Source organism: Leptodactylus fuscus, chromosome 4 (genome assembly GCF_031893055.1).
Source record: "Leptodactylus fuscus isolate aLepFus1 chromosome 4, aLepFus1.hap2, whole genome shotgun sequence".
Taxonomy (NCBI): Eukaryota; Metazoa; Chordata; class Amphibia; order Anura; family Leptodactylidae; genus Leptodactylus; species Leptodactylus fuscus.
The window spans coordinates 160,966,553-160,989,010 of record NC_134268.1 but is presented as its reverse complement, the minus strand read 5'-3'; the positions used below and the strand labels follow the sequence as shown (position 1 = coordinate 160,989,010).

General features: G+C 40.3%; 1 protein-coding gene across 1 annotated transcript in view; it reads right to left on the bottom strand.

Moving 5' to 3' along the window:
* The window catches only part of CPNE4 (copine 4), a 301,821-nt gene that overhangs the window by 18,072 nt on the left and 261,291 nt on the right, over positions 1–22,458 (bottom strand). The window contains exons 12-13 of the mRNA XM_075271282.1: positions 7,991–8,045; positions 6,347–6,398 (exon numbers count right to left, since the gene is read on the bottom strand). Coding sequence (XP_075127383.1) covers positions 6,347–6,398; positions 7,991–8,045 — 107 coding nt within the window. The remainder of the gene's footprint in view (positions 1–6,346; positions 6,399–7,990; positions 8,046–22,458) is intronic.

Genomic DNA, 22,458 nt, shown 5'->3' with positions numbered 1-22,458 from the left:
AGTCCTGGGCAGTTCCTGGGGAAGAGTGGAGGAGCCGGGTTCTGTTCCTACAGCCTGACCTCTGGTGAGAGATCAGCATGTGAAACATAGCCTCTGTTTTGTTTTGTTTTTACCATGTGGCTGAAGCAAGCCACATGTATAGTTAGAGTTCCTGTGTTTAAATTAGTTGCTCAGATGAGCAGGTTTTGTGTAATTGTTGTTTGCCTGAAGTTAAGGAAAATTAAACGTAAAAGATAAGACTTTATACCTGTCTGTGTCTGTCTCTGACTATCTGTGTCCGCTGCTGCTACCGCTGAGTCTTCTCTCCCACAATATAAATATAGTGGGGAAGGTAGCTCAGTAGAAGCAGTGGTGTGGACCCAACCAGTCAGACACAAGTCTTGTAGCAAAGCAGTTTAATGAAGAAAAACATCAAAATAAATAAACCTTTACGTCTGGCACAAAAAATAAAATACAGCCTTAACATCAGGCAAAATAACGTCAAACAAAATCCTGCTCGTCTGAGCACTAACTAAAAAGAAAAATACTAATTTTACATGTGGCTTACTACCAGCCACACAAATCAGCAAAAAGAACACGGTACCGTATCGCAAGGCTCTCAGTGTTAGGACAGACCTAGCCACTTCCTCTCCTCCCAGGATCTGAAGTGCTGAAGCCTATTCCAGACCTGCACTGGACCACACATAAGTCAGGAATCTGGGACTTTATATAGTGGGACTCCAGCACTTTGCCTTATATTTTCTCATAATATATATAGTAGATATTACTATCTACTATCTTGCAGTTTCATAAGAGGCCTAGTACATAATATACAATATGTTGTGGGTGGTTCAAGTTACATTTCTGGTCACTACGAGTATTGAAAGTACCATACTGGTTTTTGAAAGGATGTATTTGAGAGGGCATGAACATAGAATTTGGTCTGATGTCTTCTTTCCACTTATGTTTGGTGCAATCTTAAAAAATAAATGGATAAACCCATAATGGAATTATAGGTCTGACTCTAGGAAGCAAAACTACCACAAGGCTGATCTATTACAGAACCAAACACTGCTTATAGCAGCCCCGGGACCTATAAAAAACAACTATCAGCAGTTAGGTTAGCGGGCCCAGCTGTGCATCCTGTAACCTCTAGACTTATGACAATTTTACAGGGAAATAAAGGAACATTTACTGTGTGAAGGGTAGATAAAATATGAATCTCTCATAAAATATACAGAAGTTGTATCAGTTTGCTGTTGCAATAATACATATAAATTCACAGCTTTGAAGAATCAAATTCCAGATTTGCCCATAAAGGCACATTTACAACACAAGGAGGCAAATTTAGAAAATATGTACACCAGTAATGAACACCAATGTACACCAGTAATGAACACCAATGTACACCAGTAATGTACACCAATGTACACCAGTAATGAACACCAATGTACACCAGTAATGTACACTAGAGATGAGCGAGTAGTGTTTGATCGTATTCGAAATACTCGTACTCGATCGAACACTACTAGCTGTTCGAAGTTTAAGGTTCGGTGCAGAACCAGCGTTGATTGGCAGAATGCTATACATTCTGCCAATCAACGCTGGTTCTTCTCTTACCTTTCCGAAGTCTTCTCTGTGCTGCGTCCCCGCGTCTTCTTCCAGGTGGAATTCACTCTGCCTAGGCATCCGGCCTAGGCAGAGCCGACTGCGCATGCGCGGGTATGCATGCGCATACTCACGCATGCGCAGTCGGCTCTGCTCAGGCGTCGTTCCTGGGCAGAGCCATATGCGCATGCGCAGTCGGCTCTGCCTAGGCCGGATGCCTAGGCAGAGTGAATTCCACCCGGAAGAGGACGCGGGGACCCTGCGCCAGGAGAAGACTTCAAGCAGAATCCAGCCGCGACTGTCACTCGTGGACTTGGTAAGTATGATTTTATCGAATGTTGCCTACCCCTGAAATGAGCATTTCCCCCCATAGACTATAATGGGGTTCGAAATCCGTTCGAACAGTCAAACAGTGTGCGGCTGTTCGAATCGGATTTCGAACCTCGGACACTTTAGTGTTCGCTCATCTCTAATGTACACCAGTAATGTACACCAATAACACTTTTTTTCTGACATTTTTCACCATTCACAGCACTGTGAAAAAATAGATGAGCCTTGATCTTCATGGACCCAACACTCATCCACAGCTTATATATATTACACCCATACTCCTACATACTCACTGTCAGAAGCAGAGGAAAGAATACAGATAGGAAAGAAAGTGGATTTCAGAGCTTAGTTTCACAGAAAGACCCCCAAATCCTTTACTATATTAAAGCACATTATAAAAACAGTTTTATAGGTTTAGGTAGACTTTAGTAAAATGGCCCTATTTTACTTCATTAAAGATGGCACCAAAAAGAATATGTGATTTCTGTTATTTTTTTGACAATTCTAATATTCTAAAGTGAGCCTATAAACCCGTGACTGAACCCACTGTGATACAAGGACAAGTAACAGGAGTACACTGAGGCGGTCACGTGAAGAAGAAATGGAGCTTTAGGAGGTCTGAGCTGCACGTCTTTTAAGCCTTCACAGCAATATGAATGGCTCAGCATCAGAGTGCCAGGGACGTAACAACGATAATAGTAACTTATCCACTTCAAATAGTGTACTGCTGAAAGAATCTCTTTAATGCTCAATTCAGCCCTTTTTATTTTTTGGTTTCTCTACCCGCTGAGTGATATCCTGCTTTACCTACCTAAAGTGCTTATTAGGGCAGTTCTTGCATTCTACTCAAGGATCAGGAGAATTTGGATCAAGACTCCTATAATTCTCCTGGTGCTTCATTTCAGAAATGCATCCAATATGGACAGACAGAGAAGTGGCACCATACAGTTTAGTAGTGATTCTGCACATTTAAGAAGCAGCTGGAAGAGACTCATTTGGACTCCAGGCGCCTCCAGGATCTTAATGATAGCATCAGGTTGTTGGTTGCTCTGGGGTATTTACAATAAATTGAATGTCCTTGCATAGAGAAGTTAGCAGGAATATGTGCTTCTCAATTCATTCATCTCGTTTCTTTTGTCTTATATGTAAATATTTGTCGGGGACATTATTACTTGCGGCTGTGCAACACATGGGACCTGGCCATGTTGCATCAGCCGCTGTTGGTAAAACAGAATAAACACATGTACTGTATTTTTCTTTGATGTCAGTGCAGCTGCCTTTACCGCACAGAACTACCTCAATGACATGAATGTTGTATCTAAATGATCATACAGAAGTGGAACTAGTAGTGACTGTATTTACAGATATAGCTGGGGTTTGTTACATTTTACCAGAATCCGTTGTGATACAATATAACATATAGACTTTTCTTTAGGGTAGGTGCTTGTTTTTCAAATTAGATACTCTGGATATCATATGCCAGTATCTATGTACGTTGACATATTTTAAAGCAGGGTTCCTCAAACATTTTTAACTCAGGTGTCATCAGTTAATCTGTCGTCAAGCTTGACCCTTACCAGCAAAGAAATACTACCATGAAGACACTGGCTGAGCTACTCCTGGGTGAAGGTCCATGGACTCTTGGTAATGAGGTCAATAAAAGTCCTCCAGTCTTTCTAGCTTTTAGGGTAAGTTTGCACTGGGTTTTTTGGTCAGGATTTTGAGGCCGTATCCGCCTCAAAATCCTGACCAAAAAGATGGCTCCCATTGAAATCAATGGGAGCCAGTCAGTTCTTTTTCTGGATCAAATGGCTCCCGGAAAAAAGAAGCGACATGCTCATTCTTTCACTCCCTGCTGACTAGGCCCATTCATTTGGACCGAATCTGGAGCACTGCATCGGCATCCAGTCACAGCTACCTGCATTTTGGTCTGAAACCTGAGGCGTCCTTTAAATTCATCTATTGGTTTAAGAAATGACTCATATGAAAGCTGAAACCCTCCCAAATGTGTTTTTTTATTAAGAAAATAAATTTGCTTCACTGGCAAAATATTGATCACTTAATGAACACAGAAAGGTCAGATTTTGGCAAGACAAAAGTTTTGTCGTCTTGTCATATAATGCCCCCAATCCCAGTGTGCAGCCTCACCAGTGCTCACTAATTGATCGGTTAATTAGTGGGTGTGTCTAAGAAGAACTCCAGCACCCCAGACCTTCACTTGAACTGCAACTTCAGCCTCTTGATAATCAAGGCTTTGGTTGCAGGGTTGATTTTTGGCATGTTGTCAGAGGTGAAGACCAGATCCACTGCAGAGGTGGTTGGCACCTTTAATGTGCCTCAGCGTCAAGTACAAAGAATTAAAAAAAAGATTTGAACAGACTGGAGATGTTTTTGGCAAGCCCAGGTCCAGGAGACCCCGCAAGGACAACTGCTCAGGAGGAACGTTTGTTGGTTAGAAAATCAAAGCCAGCCCCTCTTCCACTGCAGCAGAGCTCCAACAGGCCTGGTCACCTCAAGCCCCTGTGTCAACTACAACAGTTTGTAGGATTCTGCCTCGAAATGTCCTCCATGGTGGAATCAGTGCCCAGAATCCATCACTAAACAAAAGGTAATTAAAGGCCCACAGCCTGCTAAACGGATGGACAATGGAAAACTGGCAGAAGGTGGATTTCTCAGATGAATCTTCAGTTGAATTACAACACACACGCCGCAAATACTGCAGGAGACCTACTGGAGCCCATATGGATCCAAGATACACCCAGAAAACAGTTAAGTTTGGTGGTGTAAAGCTCATGGTATGGGGTTACATTCAGTATGGGGGGGTGTGAAACATTTGCAAGGTGGAAGGCAATATCAATAGCCTAAAATATCAATAAGTATTAGCTTCCTCTTACATTCCCAATCATAGAAGGGGTCACATTTTGCCGCAGGATGGTGCTCCATCTCATACATCCATCTCTACATGAAGATGAAGGTGCTCCAGGACTGGATAGCCCAGTCAACAGACATGAACATCATTGAGCATGTTTGGGGTAGGATGAAAGAGGAAGCTTGGCAGACAACTCTGGGAGGCATGTAAGACTGCATTCTTCGATATTCCTGATGACTTCATCAATAAATTGTCGCAACGCATGGATGCCGTCCTTCAAGCTCATGGAAGTCAGACAAAATATTAAATATGGCTCTAATAGCACCACAACCTCATTCATCAATGTTAGGAAACATATCTTTGTATTTGAACTGAATTATTGGTTTGATTTTCACATTACTTTATGTGGGCGACAAAACTTTTGTCTTGCCAAAATCTGACCTTTCTGTGTTCATTAAATGATCAATATTTCAGCGGTGAAGCCAATTTATTTTCTTAACAAAAAAAAAAACATTTGGGAGGTTTTCAGCTTTCACATGAGTCATTTCTAAAACCAATGGATGAATTTAAAGTCAGGTTCTAAGCTTTTGATTCCACAATATGTGTAAGCGACAGAACTTTTGTCAGGGACTGTAGTCTAGCTGGCTCCGCCTTGCAGACCATCAAGCTAACACATCCGGAGTTTTGGCATTTTTGGGTGTTGCATTCTTGAAGCAGAGGATAACTATGTCTCTCCTATATGCAATCCTAACCTGCATGGTATGATGTGGATACAACAGGTGGTGCCTCATACTAATAATCACAGGAGGCAGCGCCACCTACTGGATCTACAACACACCTGATTTAACCCCTTAATTAGCAATGATGTACATGTATGTTATTGGTCACATGGGGATGTATGGATAGGGCTCATGAGCTGAGCCCTCTTCATAAACCACAAATGCTGGCTGTATAATACAGCCAGCACCCGTCGCTAACAGCTAACACTAATTGCAGTTGTTAGCACTTTAGATGCCGTGGTTAAACGCGACTAAGACATCTAAAGTGCAAAGGTACCACGGGCAACTGGTTTACATGACAGCCAAGAGCCTATTGAAGAATCAGTGCATGATTATCTCCAGTGGTCCCCACTAAAATGAATAGAGAAATGGGGCACATTTTCAACCACACAAGCCATTCAAACAGTGGTACGAACCACCCTAGTTCCTGTGATCGGTAGTTGTCCAGCTGTGAGACCCCGAGCAACAAGTAAGATTGTATAAATGAGTCATGAGTATATATATATATATATATATATATATATACATATACATTTCATATCTCGATTCATGCATTTAGATTTACTTAGAGTTAGGTATATTTTATGCAGATTATAATTTTAATATCATGAATCATGTCTGTTTTCAAGTGAGCCCAGTCCATTTCTTCCGTTTAGGATCCACCTACAGTTTTCACTAATAAAGCACACAAGGAGTAAAACGCACATTTTACTATTTTAAGCTTTTTTACTGTGTGATAGAAAGGACATTAAACAGCGACCACTATACCATTACATTTTACCTGCACATTCCGGGTTGTCTTCATTAAAATTTATTGCAAAATCATGGGAAACCTTAAGAAAAAGAAAGAGAAAAGGTATGTAAACATGTATCGATTTATGTACATGAATACAGTAGGGAAGAATTCCTTTAGGTAAAAGCATGTGATATAGGGATTTACATTAAACGATGAGTAAACATTTAAGGAAATTTCTGGTGTATGTTACTAAGTGGTCTAAAGACCATCTTAAAAAACTTTGTTGCTCAAAGACAGTTCTTTCACACTCTTTCATCCATCTGCCCCATAGCTTGATGACTGATCACTTGGGTGTAGATAACAGACAGTAGGAGGAGGATTACAGATGTAACAGTGTCCTCTTATGTGTTGTTTTCCTGTATTATATAAAGCTTTGTGTGAAGATGCATGAACAAACATGGTTCCCCCGTGACCACCTTTACCCAGAGGAAAGTATTGCATCCAGCATGTTCTTTGGTCTCTTCTGCCAGCTTGCTTTGGGATACACAGCAGGCATACTGTGAAACACAGAGGGCACGGGCCCTAGAGGCTATTGACTATGCTATCTGAATTTACCAAAGATTCCAACAATAAAAGATTGTGCTAAGCAAATTCAACAATATATTGACAAAGCAGTAGCTACACAGCATACTAATACTGCCAATGTATACAGCTATGCACTGGATCTGTCACTTTCTAGAATATTATGTCCTCTATTGCTGGCATCAATTTCACTCCAGCTGTTCATATATCATAAAATATAGTGGTGGGAAAAAACTCTTTGATTACGATGAAAGCAGCGACTGGCACATCTGGCACTGTTTATCACCAGGGAAGGGTGGGAATAGAATCAGACAGTAAACATCAAGCAAGGTCAAGCCATGATTCCCCTGAGTAGAGTGCTTGGCAGCCTCCATGTATTCCTGCCGTGTGAAGATGGCAGGTCTTTGATTAAAGGGTTTTTTCCACTGTAGATATTGTGGCATTGGACATGCCCATCAGTGTCTTGTGAGTGGCCCGACCCCCAACCACTGGCACGACACTGTGACTCAAGGATATGAGAAAAAAACTGAAAAGATAGCTCATCTATACTTAGCTTTACAGTTTGGTCACACAAATCAGAACTCCATAGAAACCAAGGGTAGTGGTAGTAAAGTGTAGGTTTAAGCTAAAACTGGACCACTGGTAGGGGAGTTTAAAAAAGACAAAAAAACAGTACTTACCTTCAGCTGCTCCCCTTTGCTATTTGTTCAAGGGGTAACAATGGTGATATGACATTGGCAAGGACTCCTACAGCCCATCAACGTTTGTTGATGGGCTGTAGGAGTCCTTGCCAATGTCATATCACTATTGTTAACCCTTGAACAAATAGCAAAGGGGAGCAGCTGAAGGTAAGTACTGTTTTTTTACAGTGTTTACTGACCTGGAAGGGATGAGACTGAGCACATGAGAGGTGGGGAATGAAATAGGCAACTGCCAATCAGTAGTTTTCTTTACTACCTGTGGCCCAATTTTACCTAAATCCTGACACCCTCTTCAACCAATTCTGATCCTTTTATTTTGACATACTACAGATCTAGTTTAGTAAAACATAACAAAAGTATACGAGTAACATAGCCAAATAAGCTGTAAGTAGTAAGAATAAATTACCTTATAATCTGGAGGTATTCTGGCACCAAAACCAAAGGCAGGAAACATTTTGTCACTATGAAAAGAAAATGAATACTGAATGACAGTCACATGATCAACACACTAGTTTGGCTATTACATTATGAAAGGATACCAAATTCTAAATTGATCATTTTGAGGCAAATAATATAATGAACTATTTTCCCTTGTTCAGAATCAGACACATATTTGGATTTTTTTTTGTCCATGCGGTTTTGAAGGCTATAAAATTTTTTGTTCAGATTAATTATTGTGTCTTCTTTCAGGGACACATAGGGCTTTATTTTTATGTTGTCACAATAGACCTTTGGGGCATTTTACCATTAGTTTTTTTTCTACCGATTTGTCTTGTAACTGGTGCTGATCCATTAAACTATATTGCAGAGCTGATCTGCTTCATCCAGGACCCATCATCTCATACAAGTCTTGGCTCCTGGTGGACATATGAACACAAAGTCAGAGCTGCATTATGGTGGCTCCCTTAGCTTTGTTTAAAGCACTCATTAGGCACTGTGTATACAGAGATCAGGAAGGCAGGGATAGTAATAGACTGCATATACCTTCTCTCTAAGAGGTCCAGCTTTGTAGGAGGTTGTGAAACTACCTCATAGCTTCTAGTTACGGTACGGAAGGGTTTACATTAGGAATTGTGATAGGCCTGTCTGAAAAGATGTGTTTTTAGTTTGCCCTTGAAGGTGTAGAAATTGGGAGTTAATCTGATTGTCTGGGATAGAGCAGTCCAGAGAAGTGGTGCAACTTGGGAAGAGTCTTGTATACGAGTGTGGGAGGTTCTGATAATAGAAGATGTTAGTCTTAGGTCATTGAGTGAACGGAGAGCACGGGTTGGGCGGTAGACAGAGGTGAGGGAGGAAATGTAGGGAGGTGCGGCATTATGGAGAGCCTTGTGGACCAGGGTGATAAGTTTATATTGTATTCTGTAATGAATAGGCAGCCAATGTAATGACTGGCACAGTCCAGAGGCATCGCTGTAGCGTCTATCCTGATATATGAGCCTGGCCGCTGCATTCAGAATAGATTGTAGAGCGGAGAGTTTAGTTAGGGGTAGACCGATTAGTAAGGAGTTACAGTAGTCAAGGCGAGAATGAATCGGAGAGACAATAAGTGTCTTTAATGGATCTCTGGTAAGAAAAGGGCGTATTCTGGAGCGTGTTCTTGAGGTGGAGATGACATGAATGTGTGAAAGGTGAAGGAAAGATCTGAGTCAAACAACCTCGAGGCAGCGGGCATGCTGCCTAGGAGTTATAGTAAGGCCTGAGACTGCAATGGATATATCAGGCACGGATTTATTAGATAGTGGAAACAGTAGTAGTTCAGTCTTAAAGAGATTTAGTTTCAGATAAAGTGAAGGCATGATATTAGAGACAGCAGAGAGACAGTCACTGTTGTTCTGTATTAGTACAGGGAAATACCATAAGGCACTGAAAGACATGGTGACGCATTTTGTAGAGCTTACATATTCAACTTTTCAGGCCACAGCAATTAGTTTTATGTTACATCCCACCCCTGCGCTCACAATGCTGATTGACAGATTTCTCACTGTGCACAGTAATAAGAAGAGATTATTAGGCTCCTTGAGGGCAGGGCTAGCTGTTCGCTGCAAAGTGTAACATGCCTTTTACCAAGATATTAAATAAAATAAAATGATCTGGTATGAGTAATCCAATGCTTATTTGTCCACCTATGTATCACAAATCTCACAGCCTTTAAACTATCAACATAGTCTATAAGGCTACCTGCTGAGAAGTGATTTAGTTGACTCATGATGTAACTAGCTTCTGTAAGCTTCTACCTAGGTTTTAATACAAATAAATTTACAGTAAGTGACAGCTTGAGACATAACAGACTGTGAAGAAAGGAAAGAAAAGGCAATTTCAACAAATGAAAGTACACCCTGGAACCATTTCTGTTTAAATTTCCAGCTGAGGAAGGGTTAAAAAATGAATTCTCTAGCTACAAATGGTGCAATGTTGTAGCTGGCGTCCAATTATGTGGTCACTTCCATAGGTGCATTTTAGGCAAGTTGTTAATAAAAAACAAAATAGTGTAAAGTCGTTTAACATAATGCTGAGCGCAACATCGATTTGGGGTTTTAAAAGGCAGTCCAGCTAGTCCATAGGGACTAAAAACATGCTGACTAGGTTACGTTTCTGCAATTAGCTTTCCAACTTAGTAAGACCCATATCATCATCAAAAGGGAATGGAGAGGAGTCTGAGAATAGTGATTTGCTGGAACTGACAAATCTTCCCTCATTTGTGATTTTCCAGGAATGTGACAGAATGCATGAAAGCTTTTTCCTGATGTACTGAATTCAATTACCGTATCTTTCTTCCTAGCACCCAGAGTACATTATTTGTGTTACTTTACATTGCCTACATAAATTAAAGTGCACCTCCGCTTTTACTAAAATCGAATTTGTTAGGATATTGACATGTTAAAAAACAGTCCAAAGGAATAAGTCTGTCTCCGAAACTGGCTCCTGGGAAGGTCTTTAGTAGAAGACATTAAAACCTTCCGCTTTGGAGACAACTGATTGCAGAATGCAGGACTGTAGGTTACAGAGACTAACCTTAGCTTCCTCTTAGAAGGAATTATTAACCTTAAAGAGGACCTTTCACCTCTTGGGGCACATGCGGTTTTATATACTGCTAGAAAGCCGACAATGCTCTGAATTCAGCGCACTGTCGGCTTTCACGATCTGTGCCCCGGGGGAAGAGCTATCGGTGCTGGTACCATAGCTCTTCACCATCAGAAGGGCGTTTCTGATAGTTCTTCACCCGGAGCACAGATCATGAAAGTCGATAGTGCGCCGAATTCAGAGCATTGTCGGCTTTCTAGCGGTATATAAAACTGCCTGTGCCCCAGGTGGTGAAAGGTCCTCTTTATGGACTTGACATTCATAGGCGTTTAAAATCTCTATGGTTCTATGGTTGCTTCTTTAAGAAAAACCTTCATACTGAACATGCAGTTATAAAGAATAGAAGCTGAGCACATTAATATATAATTTTATGGTATTTTTTCACTTTAACTTGTCACTTATACATCCATGTTAATTCTGTACCTAGATGACTAGTAAATGGTGTTATCAGTGATAGACAGCCTTCTCTATAGGAAGGTGCATGTAGTTATAGCTGTCAATTACTCAGTCAGACTGGGGTGCCTAGGGCCCACCAGTGAAATTCATTTTGGGGGCCCACTGTGCAGTTACATGCAAATATTACCAGACACTCATTTGCAAATACCTAACATGTCACTAAAATAAATGTATCTTCCAGCCCAGTGTATGTACAGTATATAAAAATAAACTGGGTAGTTTCTTAAATAACCAGTATATTATACTGGCACAGTCTGGTTGAGATGCAGTATGATGAGTATATGAATGAAGTGCAATGAGTGGATTGTGCCATGACAGGGTGAGCTGGGGGCCCACTGAGGGGTTCACCCATTCACCTGTGGATCAGCCCAATCCTTACCTTCTGGACCCCTAAGTCCAGAATAAATAAATGACATATTATACTGGAACTTTTCTAAAAAAAAAAAAAAAAAAAAGCATGCTACATTTTCAGTGTGGCAGGTTCCCTTTAACATCTGTCAACAGTGTTCAGGAATTAATACTTTATTGCCCACGTGTTACTCATTAGCACTGTATAGTAATTGGCTATAACAAATCCATACAATGCAATGCATGATTTATGGTTGTATATAAAAAGATTCTCCACCCAAATATCTTTTTTAAGGCTTAGTTCACACCTGCACCAGACTCCATCTCAGTGTTCACCTGAAATTGAAGGATGAAAAACTCCTCTACCAGTTTTAAAATGATGGAGCCGAAGGACCCCTTTATAATCAATGGGTCCGCTGGGTCCATGCGTAACTACTATTACTGTTGTCCAGTTACAGCCCAGAACAACAGATAGGTCAATACTCATGTGAAACTAACATATCATTAAAAGGCTTTCCCACAAATATAACCATATTTAAATTTTTACAAGTTAAACATTTATGCAAATACACAAAAAAGTTTGCAGAGTTTTTAAGATTTTCTGTAAATATACAACCATCTGTCACTTATCAGAAACCCAGCCACTGTTTCCTTATTGTGGCCAGCTTATCTTCTCATGCATGTAGTGTTCCTACCTAATAACCTGTCCACAATAAGAAAATCCTGGCAGGGTAGTAGGCTTGGCAACCTTTTTCATATTTTCCATCTCCACCTTCCAAAATTCATAACTTTTTTATTTTTCTGTCGAAATAGCCATTTGAGAGTTTGCATAGAAAAGTTGTATAAAAAGTTGTACTTTTACTTGGCGCCATTTTCAGTTACATATAACATTAATTGAGGTCCTCATGAAAATTTTTTTCAATTCTGTAATTTTTTTTGTGCTGTATTAAAGGGATCCTATCATTAAAACTCATTTTTTTCTGGGTACTATGTAGGAATAGCCTGGAGGCAGGCCCCAGCGCTCAAACAGCACTGGGGGCGTCCCCAATGCTGCGAGAGAATTCTCCAGCACCGCCTCCATCTTCTTCAGGTCTTCGGCTGAGGCTTTATACTTCTAGGCCTCAGGCAGCCGACTGCGCATGCCTGCCGGCCACAAGAAAATGAACGCTTACAATACTGTGTGAGCGGCCAATTTCTTGTGGCCGGCGGGCCTAGAAGTTTGAAGCCAACGCCCGGAAGAAGACGCGTAAAGAGCCCGTTCCTGAAGAAGATGGAGGTGGTTCTGGAGAGTTCTTTCGCAGCATTGGGCCCACCCCATTTGCATACTGACAAAAAACGGATCATATACCAGAGAAGACATCTAAAGGTAAGAGACAAATAGCCTTTCTTTTTTTTTTTTTTTTAAATGTAGATTGTGAGCCCCACATAGAGCTCACAATGTACATTTTTCCCTATCAGTATGTCTTTTTTTGGAATATGGGATGGAAATCCATGCAAACACAGGGAGAACATACAAACTCCTTGCAGATGGTTTTTTGCCCTTGGCAGGATTTGAACACCAGGACTCCAGCGCTGCAAGGCTGCAGTGCTAACCACTGAGCCACTGTGTGGCCCCCAGCCTTTCTTAAGGCTATTCCTACATGGTAGGCAGAAAAAACTGAGTTGTAATGATAGCATCCCTTTAAAAATGATATTTATAAGTGATGTTGTTTCCATGCCTATCTTGGCGCAAGTCATTTGTTGGTATATGCAACAATACGTGACTCAATTTTCCAGAGATGACAATGCTCTGTTTTTAGTATTAATTGTGTAGATTTTATTGTATAGAGGTAATTATATATATATATATATATATATATATATATATATATATATATATATATATATATTTCTTGGATGTTTTATATGTGTACAGATTATATTTTACAAGCTGTCACTTATGTATGGATTACAATTGTTAGGACCATAAGGTTTCATTGATTGTGGCCATACACCTGTATGCTTCTGCAAATCGCGCCATGAATGTCTAAAACGGTGCTTCAATTTAGTTACAGTCCTATGAAAAAGTTTGGGCACCCCTATTAATCTTAATCATTTTTTGTTCTAAATATTTTGGTGTTTGCAACAGCCATTTCAGTTTGATATATCTAATAACTGATGGACACAGTAATATTTCAGGATTGAAATGAGGTTTATTGTACTAACAGAAAATGTGCAATATGCATTAAACCAAAATTTGACCGGTGCAAAAGTATGGGCACCCTTATCATTTTATTGATTTGAATTCCCCTAACCACTTTTTACTGACTTACTGAAGCACAAAATTGGTTTTGTAACCTCAGTGAGCTTTGAACTTCATAGCCAGATGTATCCAATCATAAGAAAAGGTATTTAAGGTGGCCAATTGCAAGTTGATCTCCTATTTGAATCTCCTCTGAAGAGTGGCATCATGGGCTACTCAAAACAACTCTCAAATGATCTGAAAACAAAGATTGTTCAACATAGTTGTTCAGGGGAAGGATACAAAAAGTTGTCTCAGAGATTTAACCTGTCAGTTTCCACTGTGAGGAACATAGTAAGGAAATGGAAGACCACAGGGACAGTTCTTGTTAAGCCCAGAAGTGGCAGGCCAAGAAAAATATCAGAAAGGCAGAGAAGAAGAATGGTGAGAACAGTCAAGGACAATCCACAGACCACCTCCAAAGAGCTGCAGCATCATCTTGCTGCAGATGGTGTCACTGTGCATCGGTCAACTATACAGCGCACTTTGCACAAGGAGAAGCTGTATGGGAGAGTGATGAGAAAGAAGCCGTTTCTGCACGTACGCCACAAATAGAGTTGCCTGAGGTATGAAAAAGCACATTTGGACAAGGCAGCTTCATTTTGGAAACAAAAATTGAGTTGTTTGGTTATAAAAAAAGGCGTTATGCATGGCGTCCAAAAAGAAACAGCATTCCAAGAAAAACACATGCTACCCACTGTAAAATTTGGTGGAGGTTCCATCATGCTTTGGGGCTGTGTGGCCAATGCCGGCATCGGGAATCTTGTTAAAGTTGAGAGTCGCATGGATTCCACTCAGTATCAGCAGATTCTTGAGAATAATGTTCAAGAATCAGTGACGAAGTTGAAGTTACGCCGGGGATGGATATTTCAGCAAGACAATGATCCAAAACACCGCTCCAAATCCTCAGGCATTCATGCAGAGGAACAATTACAATGTTCTGGAATGGCCATCCCAGTCCCCAGACCTGAATATCATTGAACATCTGTGGGATGATTTGAAGCGGGCTGTCCATGCTCGGCGACCATCTAACTTAACTGAACTTGAATTGTTTGTCCAAAATACCTTTATCCAGGATCCAGGAACTGATTAAAAGCTACAGGAAGCGACTAGAAGCTGTTATCTTTGCAAAAGGAGGATCTACTAAATATTAATGTCACTTTTCTGTTGAGGTGCCCATACTTTTGCACCGGTCAAATTTTGGTTTAATGCATATTGCACATTTTCTGTTAGTACAATAAACCTCATTTCAATCCTGAAATATTACTGTGTCCATCAGTTATTAGATATATCAACCTGAAATGGCTGTTATAAACACCAAAATATTTAGAACTAAAAATGATTAAGATTAATAGGGGTGCCCAAACTTTTTCATAGGACTGTAATTATGAAAGCACTATGGCAAATTTCATTTTCTTCATCCCATTCACTACTTTTTAAAATAGTGTGAGGAGCAGGGTCAGAATCTAGGCAGGTCAGGGTGGAGACATCTTGGTCCATCAGATTTCCTATAACTATTTACTAAAATTGGCGTCAGTTATTCCAGAAATCTACATTAGCCCTTGATTGGCGTAAATTTGAGTTGAGCTGCACTTGAGTTCAGGTGACTAGTAAATCCCGACTCCGGACTCATACAAGATGTCTTACACCTGTAGGTTAAAGATTAATATTACAATATACTACGTATAATAGCAAACACTAGTCTTAATAGATTGCCATCAATGGGAGTCTCCTGGCTAAATGTGGGTCTGAATGAAATGTACCATTAAAGAGGATGAGCCATCAATAAAGATCCTTGTCCATATGGCTGTATCAGTACTGGACATCATACAATGTGGGGCTTGTCTACTTGGGAAACCCTTTACTTAGCCAAGGTGATAAACATCTCCCAGTCTGGAAGACTTAACACGAACATGCTATACACTGAACATGGTCATTCCTTTATTTAGAGGGACTGCCCATGCTATCTTGTAGACTATGCACCTATTACAACTTGTATTGATGGATGCAAAGAAATATTTCCCTCTTTGAGGCTACAGTACCCAGAATAGCCTCACAGTTGCCTTTTGCGGGTAACAACAAAGAGAAAATAAACTGGATTAGATGAAATCTTTGAGACTGATACGGATCTATTTTAAATTAAATTGTATCCCAAGAAGACATATTATCCCAATGAGTTTTTACAAGGATCAGCCAAGTTTTGCATCTTTGGTAATCGCCACCATAGCTCCTTAGCTCAGCTGAATCCCCATATTGTAATGAGCTATAGATATTACAGAACAGTTTCTTGCTTATTTTTAGCTGAAAGAATGATTTAGAAGATTTGTCTAAAGAGATGTGAACGGTCTTATAACAGCTTGACAAAGTATTTTGATTGACACATCTACTTCTGAAAATTCTCCAGCAGCCGGTGCCTCTCAATACCACATGTCATCTCTGATTTACCACAGTGTCGGAATAAGCAGGTGCGATGTCTGCGGGTGGTTTGCTACCTAGGCAGATCACAATCACGGTTTTCTACAGTGAAAAAGCTGTCAATCAGCCCTTATTATGTGGCCTTGTAAGCTTGGTACAGAAACCAATATTACTATTGCTGCAAATTGAATTATTCCACTTTTGTTCCGATTGTTACCGCCAGGCTCTTTCTAGCCAATCAATGGCAGACCGTTGAAGTACAAGATCAATCTTTTCAGGCTGACACAGAATATGAACCAAATATCACTGAAATTGAGGATTTTATGCATTGCCCTTGACGCACCCTGAAGCAAGAGGAAGTAATTCTGCTTAATCAATACCTCCTGCGCTGCTCTGTTAATATGATCCTATGGCAGAAGGCCAAAGTATGACAGATACCGGGAAAATGAGAGAAATCAAGGAGAAATAGTGTCTGTTTGTAAGAACATGTGCAGCCAGTCCTGCAGCCGAGTAACTGGATGGGTTTGGGAAAATCTCATTTGAATACATTATTATATATAAGTAGCCTAAATAAAAGATAGGTAAATATAAATTAATTATAGATGAGGCATCATTTGATTGCTTATGTGTAGAAATATTGCTTTATGTTAATAAGTAACATTTTTAGTACATAAGTTTTTGAATGTTGTTCTAAAGAGGTGAAATCAAAAAGGGTACCCCTTTGTCAAAGTGATAACGCTAAAACATGACTTTTATTTCTTTCTATTGAAATTTTTTATTCCTTTCGTGTCCCCACCATAAAAACCAAGCAATAGGACTCTATAAATACAACTAGACCTATTATAATGTTTGTAACTGATGTAGTGGGTGGAGAGCCCCTAATACACAGCTGGGTTGACACCCCACATAAATAACTACATAGGCCAACTTCAGCTGGAGAGGGCTACAACCTCCATTCCCCCACCTTTGATATTTCACACACTATAGATAGTATAACTAGGTGAGTCCACAGGTAGATACAGTAAAACGCCAATGTGAATAAACTGCTGCCTTAGTGAAACTGATTAGGAAGCCAAACCCAAAAGTGACACCTGTGGGTCGGTTCTACACAGGTGCTTTTATATTCACCAGGGCTGATAGATTCAGTCCGCAGCAACTAAACGGCATATAAACCCGTGATAAACTCATACCATCTTGGCCGCAGGAACTGCAGTTTTTACTGCAATCCTTTTTCCTTTTTTGATATTTCAAAACTATACTTATCACTCTCCTGATGAGCTAATGGCGATACGTATTGAGAGACCATAATATAGGGGTATGGGTATCCATAGGGTACTCTTACATAGGAATGAGTTTATCACGGGTTTATATGCCGTTTAGTTGCTGCGGACTGAATCTATCAGCCCTGGTGAATATAAAAGCACCTGTGTAGAACCGACCCACAGGTGTCACTTTTGGGTTTGGCTTCCTAATCAGTTTCACTAAGGCAGCAGTTTATTCACATTGGCGTTTTACTGTATCTACCTGTGGACTCACCTAGTTATACTATCTATAGTGTGTGAAATATCAAAGGTGGGGGAATGGAGGTTGTAGCCCTCTCCAGCTGAAATTGGCCTATGCAGTTATTTATGTGGGGTGTCAACCCAGCTGTGTATTAGGGGCTCTCCACCCACTACATCAGTTACAAACATTATAATAGGTCTAGTTGTATTTATAGAGTCCTATTGCTTGTTTTTTATGGTGGGGACACAAAAGGAATAAAAAATTTTAATAGAAAGAAATAAAAGTCATGTTTTAGCGTTAACACTTTGACAAAGGGGTACCCTTTTTGATTTCAGTTTATTCATGGTACAACTAACCCAGTGTGTACTTGTTCTAAAGAGGTGTCACATTGAAAACCCCAATCTAGATGTCCTACCGGGCACATGGACGTCATATTGACAGAACTCTGGCAGGCCTGACCTGTTCATTTATTAGAGAAAGGCAGACAAGCCGGTCTCTGCCAAAGACTGAAAAACACAGGTTTAGAATTAAGCATAAAAAAACATAAAAGGCATCAGAAAAGAAATGAAATGGTAGGTTATCTAGTAGTAGGGATCACTGGCCTTACTGAGCAGAATGAAATATTAAAGAGAACCATATATATGCCAGGGCTGGTGTTGAGTGGAAAAAAGATGGGCAATTGCCCAGGGCCCCTGTTCACAAATGTGCTATGTGCGAAGAAATATCTTATAGGAATACTGGCAGCACCCTGCGATATCTAAGAACGGGCAGCAGATCGCTGGCAATGGTTACATTAGATGTAGTGTGTGTTGTGCTGCCACTTTTATTCAAATCACTGTGCTACCCTATTAAACCTCCCAATCCCAGGAAACTTCACACAATATCGCTCAGTGTTGGGACAGAGATAAGATTCTCAGCAATGTGTAAGTATATTTGTGTGCAACATTTGTTAACATCTTGTATATGCTATATATGTGTACATGTATGAACATATGTTAGGTTGTGTTGGTATGTATATGTGTGTGGGTATGCATGTACTGGACATTTGTGTATTTGTGGGTATGCATATATATCTATGAGTAAGCATATGAATATGTTGGTATGCATGTGTGGTTATGTGTGGGAACGCATGTAATGTATTATATCCAGATTTTAACACTGATGGCCATCTATATTAGATCTGCGGGAGTGTGACACCTGGGACCCCTGAAGATCACAGTTACCCAGACAAGACGTCACTTAGTATTGGGCACCATAGTAGCGAGTATAGGTACTGCAGCACTGCCTCATAGGTTTAAATAGGATGTGGCTGCAGGACCCACATTCACCGCTACAGTTTGTACAGCAATTGAGCTCGCTGTATGTAAACAATACTGAGAGTGCCTGATGGTCTCACTACCGTCATCTGAGGGGGTCCTGGGTGTTGGACCCCCACAGATCTAATATTGGAGGCCTAGCCTAAGGATAGGCCATCAATGTTAGAAACTGGGTAAACCCTTTAAGGCCGGGCCCCACGTGGTGTAAAAACTGCAACGATTTACAGTCACTGCAAAGTGGATGGGATTCTAGCAAATCCCGTCCACACATTGTAGGAAAATACACGCAGAGGAAATGCTGTGATTTCCAAAAATGTTGAGGTATTGGAAATCGCAGCAGGTCAATTACATCTATGAAAATGCTGGTGGTTTCCCTATAGGTATAATGGAAGCAGAAAGTCCACAGAGGAAACGATTGTGAACTTTCTGCAAAAAGCGCCGTGGGAAAAACCACAATATCCCACTACGTGGGGCCTTAGCCTATGGAATGCTTACATTGACCCATTTGTATCAATCACATGTAAGAAATCATAATGATTATTGATCAATGTAAATTAGGACAAAGATCACAGAGAAATAAAAAAATAAATGTTTATCATTGATCTTCAATTACTGCACTGCTGTAAAAGTATTGGTGAATGTTGCTGGTAGTGGCATTTATATGTACACTGTTAAGAGTGAGGTGACAGCCATTTTTCAATGGCCGTTGCATGCCTACATTAATAGGCTATTCACATGAACGATATTGTAACAGACCGTGAATATATAGGTCATGCTCTATCTTCCTCCATACACTGCAATATATGAGGGATCTGTGAAGACGGGTGACTCTCAAGTATAAAATGGCCATGACAAATTGACATTATTCCCAGATGTGTTCACCCACAGTCATGTGACACACTGCAATTTTTTGTAGTGCTACTAATTGATGTTAACAATTTAGCTGTCGTTAGGTGCGTAAAATAAATCAGAAGTGCTACAAAAAGTTACAGTATAGTTCTAGCCTAACCTCCGTCCAGAATCTGACTTCCATTCTTTTTAATGAGAGGCAGTAGCGGACACTTGTTTTTTTTCAGGGCGCTGAAAAAGAACCGTCTTGCTTGATCTTCCTATGTATTCCATAGCCAATTCTATTGTGTTTTACTACGTGGGGCCTTAGCCTTTGGTGAGTGTTCTTTGTATTTGCTATGTGCTTTACCCTTTATAAAAGATACAATTGTTATGTGCGTTACCCTTTATAGCAGGCTACGTGTTTTACCCTTTTCAACATGTATTGGTTTAAAGAAATCACAATCCCTAACGTAAAGTAAAATAGAGTCTATCATGTGCCTTCCTATGTATGGGTATGAGTACTAGAGTCCTGTTTCTTAATAATTGGGATGGGACTCTCTCTTGTCTTCTGATGTTATGCAGCTCTTCTGTTAGTCTTTTTCTTCTACTTGACCCTACTAGAAAGTCTTGGGGTTCCTCTGTGTGAGTCTTGCTTGCTACTACCTAGCGTTGGTTTTGTTGAATACTAAATCATAGCTTTTTGCAGCCTGTCTATGTATTCTGAGTGTTGTCCATTTCTCTTTGCCTTGACATGAAAATATATTTCATGTTACTACTACTACATATCTTTATTATATATGTCTAATGTAAACTGGTATAGTCTTCATGTTAATGTTTATATCTTAAAGGGAAGGTTTGTCACCAAAAATAGCTATATTTTAAACCAAGCTTTTAGGTGAAAAATATTTTTGATTTTCTATCTAAATATTATTTTTTAAAGTATTATTTTCTGCAATGTTTTGCTAGGTCTCTAAGCTTAATAATAGAATAACATTTGCCAATAGTGTAGGGATTTTCAATGCAGTAGTTACCTCATTTACATCATAACCAAAGAGACAGTATTACAATAAAGGTAAGACCTCTATAGATAACACTACTCACCCATTATTACATCTACTACTGACAATAGATGATATCACAGTTTATCTACAACCACTCCCTACATAGAGCATGCCTAGAAAACCTCAGTCTATCGCTGCCCCAGTCTATCGCTGCCAATGGCCTTGACTGTGCTATAAAGCCAGGGCCGCACCTCTAATGAGGCGACGTGAGGCAGCGGCCTCAGGCAGCATTATCAGGAGGGGCGGCAAGGAGTAACGCTGTTCTGCGTGCTTTCCGTCATGCTCTATACCGCCCCTCCTGATAGTAATGCTCCAGGCTGCGCTGTTAACTAGATTGGCGTCTACAAGACACCGATCTAGCTAAAACTAATTATATTACTGTAAACACTGAGAAGACAGACAGACAACACGTCTGCTTCTCTGTGTTGTAGGAGGCGCGATGCAATGACGTCAAGCGCCTCCTATGCTGAGACTCAGACGTCCTGCGCGCTCTGATCCCAGGTAATGAAGAGGAGACGCAGCTGCATCAAGAGCTTCCAGGTAGGAGAGTATTTTAAGGGGTTGTTAGGAGGGGGCATGTTATATATTAACAGGTGTTATTTATATAAGGGCTATTAGAGGCATTATTAATACAAGGGGGAGGGTATTTTAAATACCCCCTTGTATTAATAATGCCCCTAATAGCTGTTACATAAATAACCCCCCTTGTATTAATAATGCCCCTAATAGCCCCTATATAAATAACGTAGATCATTAATACAAGGGAAGTTATTTATATAAGGGCTATTAGGGGCATTATTAATACCAGGGGGGATTTATGTAAGTGCTATTAGGGACATTATTAATACAAGGAGGGGTATTATTAATAAAGGGCACTATTTAAGGAGCTTTGTGTAGGTGAGGACAATATGGGTCAGGTGCCTGGAGAAGTGAGGAGTCAAAGATGTCTGTGTTGTAAACTTTACAGAGACAAGTCTTCTGGAAGAAGTGGCCTTGGCAATGTTACCACTAGCGTGCCTTTCTATCATCCGCCTCAGGCAGCAGAAAGGCTAGGTTCACCACTGTGTAAAGCATATCACTAAATGTTGTTAAAAGAGCAGAGGAGAAGCTCAAAAGATGACTGTCCCCATAATGTACAGAAAACAGATTCTAAAAGTGATATATTACATCTGGATTCAATGAGCAAATAAAAGCGGTACACATTAAAAGTGGTGCCCTATCTGAATCAGCCACAGTGTCCACGGCGCGAGGCTCTGGCCCATTCATTTGGGCCTAATCCGGAACGGAATTTCACTGCACCAGCATCCCGCCGCAGCAGCCGCGACGGAGTGTGTATACACGGAACTCCATGTGAACTAGCCCTAATTTTCCAGTAATACAAGTATGATAATGTTCTGAGCTCTATTTCAGAATATTTTCACAGCAATCATAAGAAACCAATAGTTAACAGAAGGAAAGTTGCCTTAGAGGATCTTACTGTATTTCTGAAATATTTGTATTGTCTAATATTAAGACACTTAAAGATTTCCTATACTAAGTCACTTTCTATGCTGCAGGTCAATAGTATTTGTTGCTGTAGAAC